Source organism: Drosophila elegans, unplaced genomic scaffold (assembly GCF_018152505.1).
Source record: "Drosophila elegans isolate 14027-0461.03 unplaced genomic scaffold, ASM1815250v1 contig_814, whole genome shotgun sequence".
Taxonomy (NCBI): Eukaryota; Metazoa; Arthropoda; class Insecta; order Diptera; family Drosophilidae; genus Drosophila; species Drosophila elegans.
The window spans coordinates 11,806,851-11,824,489 of NW_024546167.1; the positions used below are offsets into that span (position 1 = coordinate 11,806,851).

At 39.4% G+C, this 17,639-nt stretch overlaps 2 protein-coding genes across 2 annotated transcripts; one reads left to right on the forward strand and one right to left on the reverse strand.

Moving 5' to 3' along the window:
* Positions 1–3,194: 3,194 nt before the first annotated feature.
* Positions 3,195–15,813, reverse strand: LOC108138954 (ABC transporter G family member 2). Its single transcript, XM_017261533.2, has 13 exons — positions 13,778–15,813; positions 10,004–10,121; positions 9,602–9,937; positions 9,303–9,541; positions 9,092–9,238; positions 8,514–9,026; positions 7,847–8,446; positions 5,655–5,901; positions 5,387–5,576; positions 4,947–5,331; positions 4,773–4,889; positions 4,503–4,630; positions 3,195–4,440 (listed from the first exon to the last, which is right to left on the reverse strand). Exons 1-13 carry the CDS (start codon positions 14,274–14,276, stop codon positions 3,661–3,663), a joined length of 4,299 nt encoding a protein of 1,432 aa, XP_017117022.2. The 5' UTR covers positions 14,277–15,813; the 3' UTR covers positions 3,195–3,660.
* Positions 15,814–16,913: 1,100 nt separating this feature from the next.
* On the forward strand, positions 16,914–17,482 carry LOC108138697 (nucleoside diphosphate kinase-like). The gene has a single exon (XM_017261043.2). The coding sequence runs from the start codon at positions 16,928–16,930 to the stop codon at positions 17,432–17,434; it is 507 nt and encodes a 168-aa protein (XP_017116532.1). The 5' UTR covers positions 16,914–16,927; the 3' UTR covers positions 17,435–17,482.
* The last annotated feature ends 157 nt before the right edge of the window (positions 17,483–17,639 follow it).

The following is a 17,639-nucleotide window of genomic DNA, read 5'->3' on the forward strand; positions in this document are numbered from 1 at the left end:
ACTGACAAACAGCTAAAAATAAACCCAAATGGCAATGGAGAAAACGCCGTTAGAAGCCGGTGAAACGATTTTAATGTCCAGCTGAAAGTTAAGCCACCAACACTTCTGGACAAAGTTCATCGAATGGGGATTTGTCAGCGTGGCATAGTGTAGGACGAAATAAAAATCTGTTGCAAACTCTGCACTTAGATTATGTAAGTTTTCGGCCAACAGGATACAATTTCATTTTGAACAGTAGCCAAACAACGGGGAACATTTCACAAAAGCCACACACAATCGAATTGAAAATCCGAACTTGCATTCATAACCGGAAATGCGTTGTTTGTGTGTGGTGGTTAAATGGCACCGGAAGTAAATCAAAGGATAGTTCACTTCCGGAATACGAAGTATCATTGTTGGTAAAAAAAAGTCAATAACGGCTATTATATGTGTTGATTAACATTTGTGGTATCAATAAAAGGAATACATAATGTACAATTAAAATACATTTTACTTAACATTTATTTTAGTAAATAAATACTCCTAATGTTCCTTTAAAAATAGCATTTTTTAGCCATAGTGATGAACATTGATTATAGAATCCTTCAGTGCAAAAGTCCCACCATTTAAGTCTGCTTAAAATAAAAAGTAGTTGCTAATAACACCCCAACTGGAAAAATAGTTCACATTTCATTGAAGATAGATGCAATTGAAGGGATAGAGAACCAAAGCAAATAAAACAACTAGCCATGCAAAAAGAATGCAATTGTAAAACAATTTCATTTTTATTGTCTTACTTTCCTTGGTTTTCCTTTGTTGTCGGTCTTGTTTGTTCTGCTAAAATTTCAGACATTTTCAAATGGTCCAGTTACAATCGGGTTCAAAGCATTTTATATTGCCATGTACAGCCATGGTAAAGTCCATAAACTTAATAAATGTTTTGGTAATTACGTGCGAAAACTTCATTATATTTTCATTTTTCGCATATAGTGTCAATAAAATTTACGACATTTTGTTTGCGCTGGCTGCAACAATTAAAATTTCATTAATGGCGTGAAATAAATTATAAAGTGCACAAAATGCGCATAGTCCATTAATAATCCGATGGCGGGCAAAATTGTTGGCATGCCAGAAATGCGTTTGTCCTGGCGAAGCTTACCAAATAATAAGGTTATCAATAAACCGTTGGTTAAATAAAAAACATTTTTTGTAAATTTAAATTTTATTGATTTAGGCTTTGATAACATAATTACAGTCAGAGTAATAAAAAAAGGTTGGATAAATCCATTTACACATATTTCTGCAAGTCCACCCTTTGACCCCTTTGAATGTATACGAGGATAGAAAGCAATGAAAACTTTCTGCATTTATTTTTTTTACGATTTTTTGTATAATTGCTCATAGGATATTAATTAGAGAAGCAATTAATTCCAGAGCTTAAAGAAAATATAAATCTCAATGAAATTATTAAAAATAGGGTTTATAAATCTCAATGATATGATTTAAAATAATGTTTATCTGCCCCGAGACCGAGGTGAAGTCCGATTGTCGCTCGGCGGTGGCAAGTGCTACAAAGTGTTCAATAAATTATGCCCTTGCCATTGTTTGTGCCACAAAAGAAGTGGCTGGTGCAGCGGCAACAGCAATCGATTTGTCTTAGCCGCTGCTCACGTCCAACATGTCGTATGTGTAACAAGTGTAGCACATAAATTGCCAAGGTTGCTGGGCTCTTGCGATGGAGGCGGTGCAGAGGTGAGGGCGTGCCATGCAACGTCTTGGGGCAGCCACAAAATAAATAAAATAAAAACAAAAGTGTTTTGCCCGTAAAGTTTTCTGCACTATTCGGAGATATATGTTGGATTTGATTTATGCGAAAACATGGCAAGTTTGTGATATCATTTATAAAGTTGCATGAAGCAATTTGTTTGTCTGTGGTAAAACATTTATTTACAGCCGCGGGCTTGCTTACAGATGTGCAGGTTAAAGGATTATACATTAATAACAATACAATTTATAAATATTAAATTATAATTGTTCAATTTACCACCAAATTAAGCTCTTAAATTAATAGTTCCATGTAAGCTATTTTTTATATGACCTGATATCAGATGAACTTCATTTTTTTTAATTCCATATTGATGTTTTATAAATAAGTTATTTTTCCTGTAACGGACCAATCAAATTTTGTTCGAAATTAATTAAATATTTTTGTTTCGTTATCGAAACATTTGCCACTGACCAGAAGTACTTAACACACTTCCACCTACGCTGTGAATCTGAATTCGTGTCTCTATTTTTCACATTCACACCCAAAAAAAGTTTTAGTTTGCCAACATTTCTATTTGGGTCATTGGGGATTTACTGGGCCCAAAAACTTTTCATATGCTTTTGCCAACAAAAAGAGGTCCAAAACTTTTCAATTGGTAGCTTTAATTTTGCAGATATTTCCGATCCGCTTTAAAATTTCGTATTCCTTTGCCAATGTTTGCTGTCTGCCGGGATTGTTTGTAATTTATATTGATTTAATGTACGGCGACAGAGACATATGAATGATACATAGAAGCCTATCTGCCTGAGGACTTAAATTCTGGCTTACAGGTTGTTACTCATTACATATAATTAAATTGGGCGGATTTGCCCAGCCGAAGAACACTAATTGATTTTGCTCACAAGCCAAACACATACACTTACGAGTGCATGGCTCAGAGGGAAATGCTTCTAAACGAATTTGCTATCTATTTGCAACATGACTGCGGGTAAAATAATGGAATTTCCGCTTCCACTCCGCGCCGGAAGTTTCGCAGTGGGTACAAAAAAGCTTGGCAAAATGCATTACGGAGCAAAGCCCAAAAGTGTCGAAGATGCAGAAAGGCTACGGGGACCTCAGACTATAGCGGCAGTAAGTCAGCCAAAATTCCAAGATGTCCTTGTCTATATACTACATAGCAGCGTGCTTGTGTGTGTGTGACTGAGTGCGTCTGTGTGTGTTTTGGCTGCAAGTAACGACGCTTTCAAGGCTGGAATTATGTCAGTGCCAGAAAATACGTCGGCAGTCTGAAACAACTTCAAAGAGATTAAAGCAAATGGCTACCAACTGAAAATTACTGCTGGAATTAAATTACTAACTTTAAGGCGATATTGTTTGTTTAACAAGTTCTTACAATTGGCTCAGCCTTAAACAAAGTCCGCATTAAGGTTATTGAACCTCAGCATGATTGCATTTACAAATATTAAATTTAATTTTTATTATTGGTACCACAGTCTAATTAAGTTCAACCTGTTCTCTCCATTTTGTATGCTTTCTTTACCGATAATAAATTGTGGATTATTCAAAGGTCTGCATTTAATTCAAAGTTAACAAATTGAAAAGTTAACAGATCCACTTAGATAATTAAGTTAACAAATAAGCACATAATCACATAGAATTGTTTAGATAAATGGTTGCAGCCTCTTTTCAAACCTGTTTTAAAAGTAAAGTATTTTAGGTTCGGGACTTGGCTAATGTAGGAGAAAACGGTCTCAAAGCTTTTCCCGCGATTTTCCGGCATATTTCCATACCAGGGCTGTGCACATTATTCAGTGATTTTATAACAATATATTATTTTAAATCTTTTGTCCGCCCGAAAATTTATTGAATTTAAATTGAAATAAATTGTAAACCCAGGTCACGAACTAATCTTATCACCGAAGTGCTCGTCGGATGACCGTGCTTAGGGTCACAAAAAAGGCGAGAAGCAGGAGGATCACGAATACACCCAGGACAGCCATATCCCAGGCAAACTCATCGCCCTGCATATCGAAGTCCTTGAGGAACTGATCAGCCGTCCTGTAGTAGCAGAAATTCAATGCGGCATGGCACTCCAGTTCCCCGCGATCATATCCATAGATGGCCCTCATCAGACCCTCGAAGATGTATCGGAAAAAGGACACATCGCAGATGGGACGCAGAAACCAGGAGAGTTCGTTCAGCCGGATGAAGAAGCCGGAGAACAGAAGGAACGGAATCGTGGCACTCGGCACCAGGAAAATGGCCAACTGCATGGTGAACAGGGATCCCGCGATAACCCCAATAAAATGGCCAATAAACGCAGTCATCACACAGATGCCCCAGCACATGACAAATCGATGGAGCTCCGGTGGCTGTCCCGTCATCAAGTATCCGATGCTAATGAACATTGTGGGACAGGTTAGCTGCAAGGGCAAGTCGGCCAGAACCTTGGAGATATAGTAGGCTCCCAGCGAGTACCATCCGTTGTAGTACTCCCTGATGAACACCGCCGAATCCTGCATGCATAGTAGAATCGAAGGCATGGCGTTGCCGGCGAACACGAACAGGATCACAAAAAACAGACAGGATACATTGGATACTATTTTGCCCGCATCGCTGCCTATTTGCCAGTAGACCACGCCCAGGAGTAAGGCCACCACCACGTGCATCAACAGACGCATCTGGACAGCAACCTGAAAAATATAAAAAAATTATTTAAATATGTCTTTAAGAAAAGTTCTTAGAATTAACCCACCATGTCCCTAGACATGGAGCGCAAATGGCGGCGAAGGAGCACACTCAGCTGGAACCAGAAGCCCACCTGCTCCTTACCACGCAGATGGCTCATATCCAAAGTATCCCGATGGACATCCATTAATGCTGCTGGAATAAAATTAGAGCAGGCAGAGAAAAGCGAAAGATACAGCAGAGAAAGTGCAGTAAAGAATAAGCGAGTGCAGCAGCGCGAAAAAGGATTTGTATAAGATAAACCATCTTAAGAACCTTCCCAACCATCATCACTTACTCTCCTCATCCACCTGCAACTTTACAACATTGCTGGAGTTGCAATAAATCATCTTGTTTTGAGTGATGAGCGATTCACAGCGCTCTGTGGTGGACGATTGACTGCACACTTCCAGGGCTGTAAATAATAAAAGTTATACTAAATATTTAATTTTAGACCTCCCCAAGAACTTACCAAAATCCGCTGGATTGTAGTACTGAGGACAGATGTGACCGGAACCTGCAAAGGTGCCCAGCATTTCGCGCTGTTCGCCGGCATAGAGAACCTCGCCGTGGGCCAAGACCAGGACATCATCGAAAAGTTGGAAAAGTCGCGAACCGGGCTGATGGACCACGCAGACCACTATCCTGCCATCGTGGGCCAATCTTTGCAAATGGCAAATAACCTGGTAGCTGGCCACACAATCCAAGCCACTGGTGGGTTCATCGAAAAACATAATGGGCGGATTCGTCACCAGTTCAATTCCAATGGACAGACGCTTGTGTTCGCCTCCAGACAAGTTCTTTACCAAAGTCCGACGGCAGGACTGCAACTGCAGTATGTCGATTATGTCGTCTATCTGGAAATGATGGTGTCAGCACTTTATATTTTTGTGTACGATATATCCCACTCACAGTTTTCTGTTTCTCCTGGGGATTTGTGGAACTGGGCATTTTTAGGTCAACGGAAACGCGCAATGTCTCCTCGACAGTCAGGAGGTTAAGCATCACAAAGTCCTGAGCAATGTATGCGGACATTTTCCGAAACGACAGCATATCCCTGGGTTTGCTATTCAAGAGGAACTGCCCTGAAACTCCTTGGAGTCTGTAAGGGAGACAAATATATGAAATCAGATATAAAAGTAGTATTATATTGTTTGGCTAGAAAATATAGTATACTCACTTGAAACCTGCCAGGGCATTGAGCAATGTGGATTTTCCAGCTCCCGAGGGACCCAGAATGGCCGTCAACCGTCCTGATTTAAACGCACCACATGCCTCGTTCAGTATGGGAGTGGAACTCTTTGTAGATCCCTTCAATGAGTAGCTAACTTGGCTGAAGTGCAACTCCAGCGCCTGTTGCTTTTGGGCCAGGCCATTCGCCTGAATTTGTACCGCGTTATCGGCCATTAGACGGCGGCTGATTGTTGTTTATAAGGCAGATACTCGTGCTCACAGCTGATTTTATTCAGTTTTATTTATGCGGGGTACTGAACATTAAGCCGGTCAAGATCCCAGTGAACTGAACGCTCGAATGCTAAACTTTTAATAAATGCAGACCAAATGTGTGGCTAATGACTGGTACATTTTGGAAGCTTTCACTTATCGTTCGAACGCCCGGTTAGGAGGATCGCGGATAATCTTATCGCTTAGGGTTAACTGGATTGGATCAAGGTCGTCCCGTCCAACCGAACGTGTTCGACAGCGAACTCACTGCAGTTCTCCCACCCACTTTGAGTTGATGAGATCTTGTCTGAGGTCAGTCGAGTTGTTCACAAGTAGGCTGTTTAATTCAGCAGTGAGAGCTAAGGAGATACGACTATTAATATTACTGCGAACTAAAAAAAATAATTCCTCAATGCAAATACCCAATTTAAGCTAGTTAATTCAAGTAATTTTAAACTTTACCTACTTTCAACATAATAAACTAACAAATATGGTTAGAAAACTTTTTTCAACTTGCGCCTAAAAGTCAGCAGCTATTTCTGCCACTGGCAATGACCTTCTTTAGAGAGTGAAATTAACAATTGGCCGGGGGCGCTGGGTAATTGATCCAGAGTATTCAGCTCGAAACAATGACCGCTGATAGCACACACCCAATTACATTGCTTTTATACAGACCAAACTGCGTAATATAATAGAAACTAGAAATTAGAATTGGCTTTGTTCATTTCAGTTATCGAACAGCTGGTGCTTATCACTAATTTCCATTTACCCGGAAAAACTGCATTTGCAGCAGTCACTGAATAATCCGATATAATTTTAATCAAGTTTCTATTGTAATTTTCTTGACAAACAGGTTTCAGAAATCTGCCTCAACTGCAAATCAGATTTGTTTTCCATTCAAGAACTTCAAGCTTACAATTTTGAATGTTTATTGCTATTCGATTGATTTTATATCACAACGACTTTGTGTTTATTTTTATTCTTTTTGTGCGGCTCCCGTCAATTAAGATTTCAAGTCGCGATCACATTAACCGGACGACAGATACAGGCGTTATGGCGATCCGCCAGTGGTCGACCACTTGTTGTTGATATTCAAAACGCGACTGATTTCAATTGCTTTCAGTCGGAACCGGCAACTGCTATTAATCGTAATTCATCTGGCAACATGTTTGAGGTGCACTTCAAGTTGCATCCAAGTTGGATTCAAAAACATAGCATACTTTTGGGATAGTGGATAATACTAGTCTAGACCCATAACAAAATTTTCCGCAATGATGCCCTCCATATTTGAATTTATAAATCATAATTAAATGTTCAACGCTTTTAAACCTTGCAGCTCATGAACTCCCAGGGCAAAAACAATTAAATGCTTAACAGCTTTATGGGAAATTATTAGAATAAAAAAACTTAACTTTAAGTTATTATTTCTTAATGACCAACAAGAAGTGCCAGTCAATTAGTGTTAGGAAATAAGGAATTTAAGCTAGTAAGACAATAAAAAAGGGACTCTCTTAAGTTCATGGAAAAATATTTTTTAATAATATTTTTTCAAAGTCATACTCGCAGCCGAAGTCTGAAAATCAGGCTTGTGTTACAACTAGTCAATAAATGGGTTCATTAATACAATACAAAAATACAATTGTTTATATGCTATGCTATAAAAATGTTCTATTTACAGTTATTGATCTCGTTAACTGCCGTGTGTATTTTTGTAAGTGTGTGTGTGTGTGTGTGATTAAGAGCTCTATAATCCTTTGTTTCAGATATATATCACGATTTCCTTACGCTCTAAAGGCTTCTTCAATCTTTGGCACATAGGTTTCTCTCGAATAAATGCTTAAAAAGAAACCATAAATTTAAAAGTAAAACATTTAACCGTCGGCGGAATGTGGCAGGTATTTATCTGGTCCCTTGAATCTCTTGTGCCTCATCTGAACAATCTTAGGCGAAAGGACATGATGTAGAACGCCACGATGCGCAGGAAGACCAAAATGCCGAGTAGAACGATCAGGGCAAAACTATAGTTCGCATCGGCCATGTCCAGGCTCTTGAGAATGTGCTTCGGTGCTATCAGATGGCAATACATCTCCTCGCAGACCAAACGGTCTCGATTGTATCCAAAAATGGCCGCCATGGATCCCTCCAGACTGTACTTCAGGAAGGAAATGTCGAACATCCAGCGCATATAGACCGGAGCGTCTTTCTCCATCAGAAAAAAGCCGCTGAACTGCAGGAACGGGCAGATGAAGAAGGGACCCAGGATGGAGCCCAACTTGAGGCTCAGTGCTGCTCCCACCGCCAATCCGATGCTCTGCGAGACCAGAGCCGTAACGAACACCATCAGGAAGAAGAGGCCAAACCGCCAGAGCTCCAAAGGCTGTTGGGTCAACAGATAGGTGGGCACGATGAACAGAGCACTGCAGATGACCTGGATGGGCAGATCCGCCAGGGTGATGGCCACATAGTACGCTCGCAGGGAGTACCAGCGATTGAAGTGCTCCCGCGACACAATGGGGAACTCCAATGGAACTGTAGGTTATTAAATTTAAATATTTAGTATTTAATACTATGAATTTCACTAGATTTTCATACTCACACTTTACCAATATACCCGAGAACGCGCAATACATGATGAACATGATCGTGTAGAAGAGGTATCGAAAGATATTCAGCGTATGGGCGGCATCGTTGCCGATCCCAAAGTACAGGGTGCCTATCAGCAGCCCAGTGACCAGGTGAATGGCGAACCGCATTGTGGTCAGCGAGCTGTCCCGCCAAATCAGCAGGAAGGTCCTTAGCAGCAAGATGCTTAGCTGGCGGTAGAATGGAGTGGCATAGATGTTCTGCTGCTTGCATAGATGCGATGGATCTAACTCCAGTGCTGGCCTGGGTTTCTTCTTTTTCTTTGGCTTGCAGCAGCTTCCGGCGGACTTTCCACCCACATCGCCGCTTCCGATTCCCGCCGTCTGACTGTCCCACACCCGGGAAGACAGTTCATTGATGGGCGTGAGTGGCTTGAAGATGCTGCCCTGCGGGAAATGCTGTGGCACACATGTGGACATCACAGGAGCCGTCACGGGTGTCATTAGGCCCGCTGCCATTAGTTGATCTGGAAAGTATACGAAACTAGGTTTCCCCATTATGTTCACTTCAAATTGTATCCCCCTGTCTCACCAACTTTCTTCATGGCCGCCAGTTGCGCCACTCGGGCAGACTTGCTCTGTCTGTAGTCCTCATTACGACCATTGTCCATCAGAGCCACCAGCTTCTCCAGCTGGTTGTCATCCTCCGTGTCATAGTCATGAGTGGCTATTTCCATTACTGTTGATCAGGCAATAGTTGAGCATATTCTTTCCCACAAATAATTGTTTTAGGATGAGCTTACAGTAATCCGCTGGATTGTAGGACTCCGGGCAGTGCAGATTGAGGGCGCCCAGGAAGGGCAGTAGGTTCTGTGCTCCGCCAGCGTAGATGCACTGGCCCTCGCCAATGGCATACAGATGGTCGAACATGGCAAAGGTCAGGGCACTTGGCTGGTGGATTGTGCAGATGACTGTTCGCCCCTCGAGGGCGAGTTTCTTGAGCAGATTTATTAGCTGACTGGAGGTGGAACTATCCAGGCCCCTAAACATAATAAGTTTTCAATTAGTTTTATAATGTATAAATATAGAAGAAATAACCTACGTTGTTGGTTCATCCAGTATAAGTACAGGTGGATTGTTCACCAGCTCCAGAGCAATGGCCAAACGCTTCTTCTGACCTCCACTGAGCTGGCCCGTCCTCGTGTGCCGATTCTCGTACATTCCAATGGCCACCAGGATGCTCTTCACCCGCTCCTTCTTCTCGCTCAGCGTCATGTGGGTGCCGATCTTTAAGTTGGCCGCAAAATGCATTGCCTCCTTGACGGAGAGAAAGGCCTGAAGACTCGTATCCTGGCGGATGAAGGCAACGTTTGCCTTGAAGGCCTTTAGATCCCTTCGATTGCCATTGATGCGAAAGTCGCCTGTATAGCCATAGGTTCTGAAATAAAATATTTAAGCCCATTAGCTTTATTGGGAATAAGTTTTATTTCCGGGGTTACTTTACGTGTATCCAGACAGGATATTGAGCAAGGTACTCTTTCCAGCTCCCGACGGTCCCACAACGGCACTCAGCTCACCCGACTTAAAGTAGCCTGTTAGTCCCATAAGTACATCTTTGGTTTCTGTGGAAATATTTAATAATAATTCTTAAATTAATTTTGGTATATACTTCAATTCGAAAAAAGTAAATTCCCTAAAAAGCTATCAATATATTCTCAAGATTTATAATTGATTACTGAGCCGGTTCTATAAAGTTACTTAATCATTGACACATTTTAGTTTTCAAGAAATTCAGCTTAATTTGATAATCTAGTTAGTTAGTATGTTAAAATAAAACTAAAAAGTTTTCAATAGATGACGTTAGTTGAATTTTTACTTAAGGTGGTAAAAAGTTTCATTTGAATGTTGATTCATGGTCGAGGGCATGAGAAGTACATTGAATTGTTCATGAATTTGTTATTTTAAGTATAGTATTTTATTTGCTATAAAAAAACAGTATAAAACGCTGTATGAATTAGTTTTTACAGTATCGAGTAGCTCTTTGATGAATTGAAACAGAGGCCCCAATGACTTTTACTTATTTGTGTGCCCCACAAGTTTTAATTGTAGGGTGTCCTACATTCTCACATTGAAACTCGTTCATCCCAGTGATAAGCAAATCCCATATTCCGCGATTAATGCCGTTCAATGCTTTCTAATCTCGTTTTGCACATTTTCTGAGCTCCCAAGTTGACGGATGATAGTGCCATAAAGAACCTTAAATTCTATATACTAGTAGATTGGATCGCCTTTTTGTTTGAGGTTCTTTTTCCTGGGCCAACTACATTGTAGTCGCCCATTATGATTGTCGACTGGCCAGTTAATCTGTCGATTAGCCAGGGCTACTGGGCAATTTAGATTTCAGTGGTCTCTTCGCCCACTTATCAATCACTCCGTCGTCGAATCTTATCGCAGTGAGTTCTATGACCAAATTCGTTGTTATACTACCTTTAAGTATTGTTTTAATGCCCATGGGCCAGATGTTGAACTAGGGCCATCACCGGGCCAACAGGTGTACAACGAGCGATTTTTATTGCATTCCCATTGCTGCGCTGGAGTTGTCCGCCTTATCAATGTTTGGCGATGTCCTTGTACTTGGTACTGCATTTTGCAACGGGGGATTACGAGTAAATGCAATAAAATACATTAGTGCTAACGGGTCATCGAACACCTGCAATTGTCTGACCACTTCCCATATTTTATATTACATTACGTTTAAATCAAAGAGTGACGAATTTTTTGTTTAAAATTAAATGAGGTCACTTTAAGCTAAAGTTATTAGAAAGATTTCCTTGTTAAAATAAATGATAATTGCGTTTGTAATTAAATACAATTTTAAGAATGCAACAAGCCTTATCTTCGTGTATTTTAACATTTACAGTGGTTAAAAGTAAATTAAATCAAATGAGAGCGTTGAAAATATTATCGTTTATATAAAAAATGTCCACATTTTGATTTTTAATTTATATGTTAATTTTTAAAATTAAATTTTGTTAAAAAATTCAGCATTTACTAATTCTATAAAACAATACTTATATACTTATAAGATAATAACAGATTCTGCTTGCGTGAAACAACGAAAGTATCAATTTAAACCTCCTAAAATAACTAAACACGCACCAGACGACGGAGATCTCCGGTCATTTGAAAAATTCCATATTAAATCGTACCGGAAACTGTCAACAATTTCATCAGGAGCGTGCCAATCTCTTAATAAAAAATAGGAAGCTTGCGCTTTTAAATCACCTAACTCATCTTTAAAGTCGGTTTCAAAGTCATCCTCTTTGTTATCATATTAAAAAAAAAAAATAAAAAATGAGAAGAACAATGTAAAATCCAAGAAAACAAAAAAAATATTTCATTAAGTGACATCAATTAAAACACTTGCGCCTTTGTTATAAAGCAGAGAATTCTGCTTTATCATATATTTATGTACTCTCTTCGTTTTATGTTCTTATATGCCTATAATTTTATTCGTAGTCCTCAGTGCCATAATAATAATAATAGTATCTATCACATGTCCGCCACATGTTTTATCTAGGTCATATACTTGTATCTATGTACGATATAAAAATATCGAGTTGCTTTCACTGGCTACTGGTTTTTTATAATCTAAAACAAATTAACGTTGAAGAATTCCTGTATGTACATTTTTTACTTTTTATTATCAATGGCGGTAGGGTGATAAAGGTAGTTTGTAGATATGGAACACGAGTAACATTGTGCCTAGTTTAGGTTATTTTATGCTTGGCTGTCAAAGCAGTGGCCTTCGACCAAACTTATTGTGTTAGCAACTCAAGAATTTGTGTTTTGCTTCATATCTGAATAAGAATCTATAGTTTGCGTTGCATCTATGAATGGAGAAATAATTGTATTTGTTTTAAAACTAACTTTATTAGTCTTGTACGCGACTACCCAGCCAGCCATGAGTTCATATAAATCACCAACCACAATATTTATTTATCGTGCATATAATCGGCATGCGGCACGTGTCATTATTTCCAACAGGATCATAATCAGATACTTAAATGAGTCAGACCATGAATCACCTGGAATACTTCGATTTGGCACCTGCTCAGTCAAATATCTTTTTGGGGAATGCCTTAATGCCTTTTATCATTGGCGCACTTGCGTGAGTCACATGGTAAATGTACCAACTTATATCCCTGATAAGCGAAAATATTCAAGAAAAGTATCAAGTAACTACGATTGTGGATTTATTATGCATGTTGTAAGCGAACGGTCTTATCAGCATTGTAGCTGAGGGATCGTCACATTGTAAACAAACAATAAGGCAGCCACACTCGGCGATATGCAAATAGGTCCGTGAATTATATTAAGATAAAAACCACTGACCTCCATATTTAGCCCTGACCATGCAACTTTCTTTTATTTCTGCATGTGCCCAAGCTTTGATCAATTAATTTTAAAAGGCTCTTTGAACCCAGTGATTCGTTCAATCAGCAGCCTGTCAGTATAATGAATTGAAAGTGACTTCGCTTGTAACATACATATATCCGATAAAGGAAAGTAATTTTATTTTCATATTCTTTTCTGTGGTGGTCTTTGCCCAATATTTAAATCTCAAAAATAAAAAGTGTCAAAGAACTGATAATAATGATAATAATATCTGAGTACCCTAATCTAAAAAAACTTTAGACAGCCAACGAATTTTTGCATGTAGGAAACTCTTATAAAAACATTTTAAATGACTTTATCTGGAGATTAATGAACCGAAACCTCATCAAATATCACGACTTTCAAAGTTAATTATTCTAATAATTGTAGCAATTTATTTGTTGTGTTTATTTTTTCATTAAAAACTAATTTTTGACAATTCATACAAAAGAATCAAAAAAGGTCGTTAATTTTAATTGGGTTTACTGGACTTTAACATATTCATATGTATCGTATGAACCTAACCCTTAATTATAATTGCCACCAATGCGTGACTGGGTGCAAGGAAGTAATTCTTTGTTCCCGGGGGGAATGCCTCTTTAGACAGCTTTTGTTTCAATAGGAAACCAAACTTCGCATCCAGAATTTAGTATGTTTTTTATATGAACAAAGCCATTTTAATGTCGTATCCAGATTTTTTGACTCAACCAACAAAATTCAAATTGTCATAAATATAAACACCATTCATATAACGATCATACAATAAGGGCTTATTAAATAAAAATCTTTTGATTAAAATCAGAAAAGGAATCTTTAAATAGTTTAAACAGTGTTCACTTACCCCTCTGGAAGACTCCGAATTTGGTGGTGTAGCGAATGTTTTCGAATCCTATGTTGATCTTCTTGATGGTTTTGTACTGTTCGTGGGGGAAGATGGAACCTCCGCTGGTGGCGGTGCTGCTGCTGTGGCGGCTCTCGTCACTATTCTGGCTCTTCTGGCTCCATTGACTGTGACCGGCAGGTGACGAAATGGGTGTGGCGCCCATTGGAGTGCCATAGATGGAGGCGCTTGCCGAAAGCACCGAGTTCTCCGTTTCGGCCAGCGGAGCATCGTGGGACTTGACCGCAACATTCAGTGTTAAGTGTGGTGGTCGCTTGGAGGACAATTTCCTGCCGGGCACAGGAGTCGTGGGTCGAGGTAGTCCCCCAGATCCTCCATATCCACCGGATCCCCTAGATGGCAGACTCGTCTCCGAACTGGACTTGAAACTGTTCAGTCGAATGACATCGCCACCGGTGACATTTGGAGACACTGCACTGGCCAAACTCCAACTAGACATGTCGTGTTTTTTATAAGTTGTCTAGCACTTTTGATCTTTCGGCTTTTTCGTATAACCTTAACCCTGATGTTCGGTTTCACTTTTATCTCTCTGTCTTCAACTAGCGTTCTCCATTTAATTTGCTCTTTCCGTTCGTTCGTTGTAGGCCTGTTTTTTCGTTAATTTTGAGGAGCGTCAAGCAATTAGAATAAATAATATTTGTTTCGCGGGTGTTCAAGTGTGTGCGTGTCTGCTGCTCATTTGAATCTAAATTTCGCGCTCTCTTGTCAGTGTGAGTTCATTCGCTTCTAGCTGTTCCCAAGGGCGTTGGGGGGTACGGGGCTCTGGGAGACCGGCAGACAACCCATTTAATAAAAAGTCGATCGGGTAGGAACAGTTGCCTGTTGCTAATCAGACCATGCCCCCAAAAACAAGAATAGCCCACTAACACATTGGAGCACATGTAAATTGAGAGAGTAATTGGCAGGGGTGGACTTGTTATAATTTTCAAGGGGGCTTTATATACATTTTAATATATGAAATGAAAAGGAAAGTTATATTCCTTTTTGGTTAAGCGTTATTATAAACAATATTTTTGTAAAAAACTTTTTTTTTTATTTCCAAACCCCTTTTTTCCGCCTCTGGTATAAACAATGCTTGTTGTTATTGCCACACAAAGAGAGCGACAATAAGGGAGATCCTCTCCGCTCACAAAGATCAAGCGTTGCGGGGGAGGGGAGAGGACGGCAGATTATTGCGCTACAGTTAATTTAGTCCAGCCTATAAGTATCAGAGCCGACATTATTACAGCTTACTAATATTTGCAATAAAATCGTCAATTTGTTCTGGTTCCCAAACTTTTCAAAAAACAGATCATAGTTAAAAACAACTTCGAGTTAAGGAACTTATTTCGCACATATCTAAATCTATTCAACTATAACATGTCGAGTTACAGGTAAATTAATTTATATAGCACAAGCAAACTATTTTTTTATATTTTTAACTCAAACGAACCTAATTAGCAAATCAATATGCCCTATGTTTTGATTTTGTTGTGTACCGCTTGCTTATTGCACTCAAAGCTTCTTCTTTATGATGCAAATCATATTTAGCACGCCGCTCTCTTTAGCCTTTGTTTTGAAGAATTGAGACGCACTTTTAATCGTTCTGAGTTTCTTGCTTAATTTGAGACTTTTTTTTTTGATGTTCGTTCAAAAGCAGCTGATATTTGTTTCTGTGTATGTGTGTTGGCCTAGCCGTCGACTTGTTGTGCCCTCTGTCATTCCCTCGTCTTTCGCTATTGGTAGTAGTACCGCGTTTTTTTTTTTGCGCTAGGCTAGCCAACTAAGTGTTTAGTATGTAGTTATTTTTCAGTTCTCACCAAAAAGTATATCAAATTCTAAGGCTTTTTTATTTGCGGCTTATCACTGGTCGGGCATTTGGCGAAAATAGGGTGGAAGGGGGTTGACGTCGTAGAGGGGCCAAAGGCTAGAACCCACTAAACCACAAAAATATTCTGTTCGATTGGTGAATTCAGACTGATTATCACTGTGTCAATGCAACTGATAAGGGGAGTGCAGCTCACACACACTAGACAAACACACACACCCGCACAGCCAGAATTACTGGGTTGAGTATTACCGCGCGTAATTATATAGATGGCTATATCTTTTGTGGAACCGAAGAGGAGCGCGATCTTGAACGGCCGTTGGCATATCACGAAATGAAAATGAATTCAGGAAAGTTGAAAAATATGAACCTAGCTGATTTTTTCTCTCCCAGGGAGCGAGAGAAAGAAAGAGAGAGAGAGTCAGAAGAGATAGCGTGGGAGAGCGACTATCAGCTGTTTTGCTTGTCTACCCCCTCATAAAACTACGCCCTTGTCATATGGGATTTGTTTACGATTCGTTCACTTCTCTCCGCCGCGGGGGTGTTTTTATTATTATTTGTATTTTTACTGTTCTTTTAAGACAACTCTCAATGGGGAGGTTTTTCTCTCCGAACTTTTTTGTTGCCCTGCTTCCTAGTGGCAATTACAAGTCGCAGCCAAACAAAGAACAGGCGAAAAAACAAGTCAAACCAGTTATTTTGATGACTGTTGAACTGCGCAAAGTCTAACTGCCTGGCAAAATATATAAAATAAATCATTTATCTATGGAATTTATTTAGCGAAATGGTAGATCCTACACAATTATTAAAAAATGAATTGTATTTAAAATTTAAACAAAAACGATTTTGTCTGGCAATATTGATGTTTTTATGTGTCTATCCACCTAAACAGCTGTTGAAATCCACCACCTTGTTACAGCATTGCCACATTCAATTTTTCGGTGAACGGTATGGCGGTAAAATTTAAAATTCGTAAGGTATGTATATAAGTTGTTAATAAAAATATCTACTTAAGTGTCATGTCTATAAAGCTGACTTAAACAAAAAACAAGGCAAAATATAATTCAAAATATTATTTTAAAGTGAAAAACCAATTAATGGTCGAGCAGATGTTGGTAAGACATGTTTGTGTTTTTATTAAATCAACTATTTTCTTTCATCTTTTTTCTTAAGTAATTTTTATCCCTGTTCTTAATCGAAAAGCCATTAATATTACAAAACCTTACAAACTATAAACTAAAAACTGTCAATATTTGCCATAGCTTTCAACTTCTATATCAAAAATGAAAATATCTGGAAAAATGTTCAAAGACATCATTTGCACAGCTACTGCGGCCCATAAGGAGCGAACTCTAATTATGATCAAGCCCGATGGAGTCCAGCGAGGACTCATTGGCAAGATCATCAATCGCTTCGAGCGGAAGGGCTTCCACTTGGTGGGCCTTAAAATGAGCTTGGCAACCAAGGAGTGTTTGGAGAAGCACTACGCCGAGCTCTGCGAACGGCCCTTCTTTCCGGAACTTTGCCAGTACATGACCTCTGGCCCCTTGGTTCCCATGGTGTGGGAGGGTCTGAATGTGATAAAGACCGGCCGCCAAATGTTAGGCGCCACCAATCCCGCTGACTCAATGGTCGGAACCATCCGCGGTGACTACTGCCTTCAAGTCGGACGCAATGTAGTCCACGGATCGGATGCCGTCGAAACTGCCGAGAAGGAGATTGCTATATGGTTCAAAGAGGAGGAACTGGTCAACTGGACTCCGGTCCTAAACAACCTAATCTACGAATAATAGAAACTATCTCCTAAGAAATATTGTTACAAAAATTAATTGTTATTATGTATGTATGGCATTTGAAAATTTTATTACTTTGTTTTTTGTTTTCAATAGTTCTTAAATTAAATAGGCAATATACTTGAGCAATTGGCAATTAAATGAGTAATCACCTTTTTATACCCTTGCAGAGGGTATTGTAATTTCAGTCAGAAGTTTGCAA